This window comes from Prosopis cineraria, unplaced genomic scaffold (genome assembly GCF_029017545.1).
Source record: "Prosopis cineraria cultivar Desert tree isolate PC_DT_omini unplaced genomic scaffold, ASM2901754v1 PC11, whole genome shotgun sequence".
Lineage (NCBI taxonomy): Eukaryota > Viridiplantae > Streptophyta > Magnoliopsida > Fabales > Fabaceae > Prosopis > Prosopis cineraria.
The window spans coordinates 9,492,417-9,495,498 of NW_026555342.1; the positions used below are offsets into that span (position 1 = coordinate 9,492,417).

The following is a 3,082-nucleotide window of genomic DNA, read 5'->3' on the forward strand; positions in this document are numbered from 1 at the left end:
ACAATTAATTTGATAGTGAGTTTTTTTATAGCAACTTTCCCTAATAACCATTAAAGACCACACAATATTGAAATTGAATTTGAGGATTGTGGTCTTTTTTTTTTTGCAATTTTAAAAAAAATGCTTTGAATAAAACACCATTATTTGAAATGTACATTTAGACACTTACTTTTATAAATATTTTAGTCATAATAATAATTTATAAATTGCAAAAAATGATCTTGTTACTTAAATTCAATTTCAAAATTTTACGATTCTCAATGGTTATTCCTAATTTTGGTAAGTCTTTATGTGTAATTTTCCTAGCTCAAATACGCACTTTTATGGAGTTTGAGCATGTGTGTGTGAAAAGGTAATACATTTTGATGTTTTTTAGGGAGTTTGAGCAGAATTATATATATATATATATATATTTATATATATATATATATATATATTTCTTTTTTTAATTACTAATGGGTAAATATTTGATTTTTTTTTCCCATTACGAGATTTACTACTACATAGGACATCTACTCTAAAGAAGAAAGACATACAAAAGTGCAACACTGCATCTCTTGCAAGTTAATTAAAATACTTCACGCATCATATCTAGGTACAATCATTGTTTTGTAGTTGGATGTGGCCGTTACCATCTTTGCCACCAGTAACCCCTCGAGCATTGTTGGATCTTGAGCTGAATTTACCAAAAGACCCTTCCATTTCCTCAAGGGTTTTACCCTGTGTTTCTGGGAGCAGAGTATAGAAGAAGATCCATCCGGCGAACGCGACTCCTCCAAACAAAAAGAAGGCCCCACCGATGGTTATGCTGTTCGATAAGGATAGAAAAGTCATTGAGATCACGCCACTCGTCACTCTATTAACCACGACTCCCATAGACGCACCTTGAGCGCGTAGCCTCAACGGAAAGATCTCCGTGCTATAAACCCAAGTGATCGGACCGGCTCCGATCGAGAAAGTTGCCACGTACGATATCACCGTGGCGATGCTCAATCCAACGGCCCACATTACTTTGGTATCTGAATGATCGATGATCGTAAGGCATGTCGCGAGAGTAACAAGTGAAAGCACCATACCCGCAACACTGCTCAGTAACAACGGGCGTCGCCCGACCCGATCCAACAAGAACGTGGCGACCAAGATGGAGACTGTCTTTGTGAATCCAACGGCTACGGTTGCGAGAAGCTCTTCCGTGTCTGAGTCTATCCCAGCCTTTCGGAAGATTGTGGGACTGTACAAAACGACGGCGTCTATGCCGGACGCTTGTTGGAAGAAGTGGATGCCGAGGGCAGCGATTACAATATGACGGACCGCGGGTGTAGGATAAATGAACATCTCTTTCCATACACCCTCGCCTTTGCTTTGCTTGCTCACCTGAACGATATCGTCGTTGCAGCTCTCGGGGATCCCAGCCGCTTCCTTAATGTCGGCCAGCCTCAGCTGAGCCTCTTCCAGAGAATCTGAAGTTTTGTTAAGGACTCGGCGAGCTTCGCCGAGCCGACCCCTCATCACAAGCCATCGGGGCGACTCCGGCATGGCTAACACTCCGACTGCGAGCAAGACCGAAGGAATGGCGCCGATACCGAGCATGAGCCGCCAGCCAAGCCGAAGTGCTAGCTTTGAAAATGCGTAGTTAGAAATGTATCCAAACAGAATCCCAGCGTTGATGAAAACCTGAAATATAACGCATGATAAAATGGCATTGGATCAGATTCTGGTCTTGTAACTGTACAAGATTAATATATATCGGCGTTGTTTGATGAGAAAGTGAGGGACCTCAGGTAAGGAAGTGAGGAAGCCGCGAGACGAGGCGGGAGAGACTTCAGCGGTGTAGACGGGGGCGATCATGAGGGCGTAGCCGATGCCAATGCCGGCAATGAAACGGCCGAACATGAGAAAGGCATAGTTTGTGGAGAAGCCCATGAGAAGAGCGCCGACGAAGAAGATTGCTCCGGCGAGGACGATGGTGTAACGGCGGCCAATCCAGTCGGAGGTTCTTCCGGCGAGGCAAGATCCAATGAGGGAGTAGAGGTTGATGATCCCTACCAGGATTTCCACTTGGACATCCGTGATTTTGAGGTCTCTCTTAATGTATATAATAGCTCCGCTCATGACACCAATATCTGTTGGTGCATGTAATAATAATAAACATTAATTAAAATAGCAATTATGAAAAAAAGTGTGGAAGTATGGGAAGAAAGAGATGACTGACCGTAACCAAGCAAGATGGAAGTCATGGAGGCCAAAATAGCACAAGCGAAGGCATACTTATTCCTGGATGGCTTCTTTTGAGGATCAAAATCTGCTATACTACTTGAACTTTTCTGGGCTGTTTCTAATTCAGCTGCCATGTTAATCAGCAGTTGAAATTACTCAAACAAGGAATGAAATACAGAGGGAAAGAGGAAGCGCATGAGAGTGCGGGAAGAAATGTGTGTTTGGGAATAAGTGTCCGTGAAGGAGGACATAGAATGGTGTGAATGAGACCATGAGGGGCGAGTGCTTATATAGAGTTTGTGATCTCCTTATCTTAACTCTCTGTCCCCACTTCACACCAGGCCACTTGACCCTATAGTCCTACATAAAAAAAAAACACAGAAATATATAATTCATTACATATGACATATAATTTCTTATTAATAATTATTGAATAATAAAAATTAATTAATATTAATATTTTTGAAGATATATATAACTATAACTTTACATTATAATTTAATGTTTTTTAAAGAATTTTTGTCCTAACGTCTCCTAAAGTCGAGTTATAAAGGGTTTGAAATTAAAATAGATGTATTCAAAAAAAGTCATTTTCATGGCCTTCCCCGGATCTAGTGCAATAATATTAAAGTTCGCTTCACATCACAGCTGCATTATGATGAGCTCCAAATATATATATTTTTTTTTAAAAAAAAGAAAATGAATTTTTTTTTACAACAACAACAATAATAAATTAATAATTGAAGACATGATGCGGCCTGGGGGAAATATATAGGAGATGAATGAAACGCGTCTGGTTTTCACTGTTGGTTGAATAATAATGCAAAGGTCATTTGTTTTATAGGACGAGGCTTGTAATTGGTCC

The 3,082-nt window shown here is 40.3% G+C and overlaps 1 protein-coding gene across 1 annotated transcript; it reads right to left on the reverse strand.

The window, feature by feature from the left end:
* Positions 1 to 460: 460 nt before the first annotated feature.
* Positions 461 to 2,471, reverse strand: LOC129285224 (polyol transporter 5-like). Its single transcript, XM_054920814.1, has 3 exons — positions 2,213 to 2,471; positions 1,777 to 2,123; positions 461 to 1,674 (listed from the first exon to the last, which is right to left on the reverse strand). Exons 1-3 carry the CDS (start codon positions 2,349 to 2,351, stop codon positions 592 to 594), a joined length of 1,569 nt encoding a protein of 522 aa, XP_054776789.1. The 5' UTR covers positions 2,352 to 2,471; the 3' UTR covers positions 461 to 591.
* Between the last annotated feature and the right edge of the window lie 611 nt (positions 2,472 to 3,082).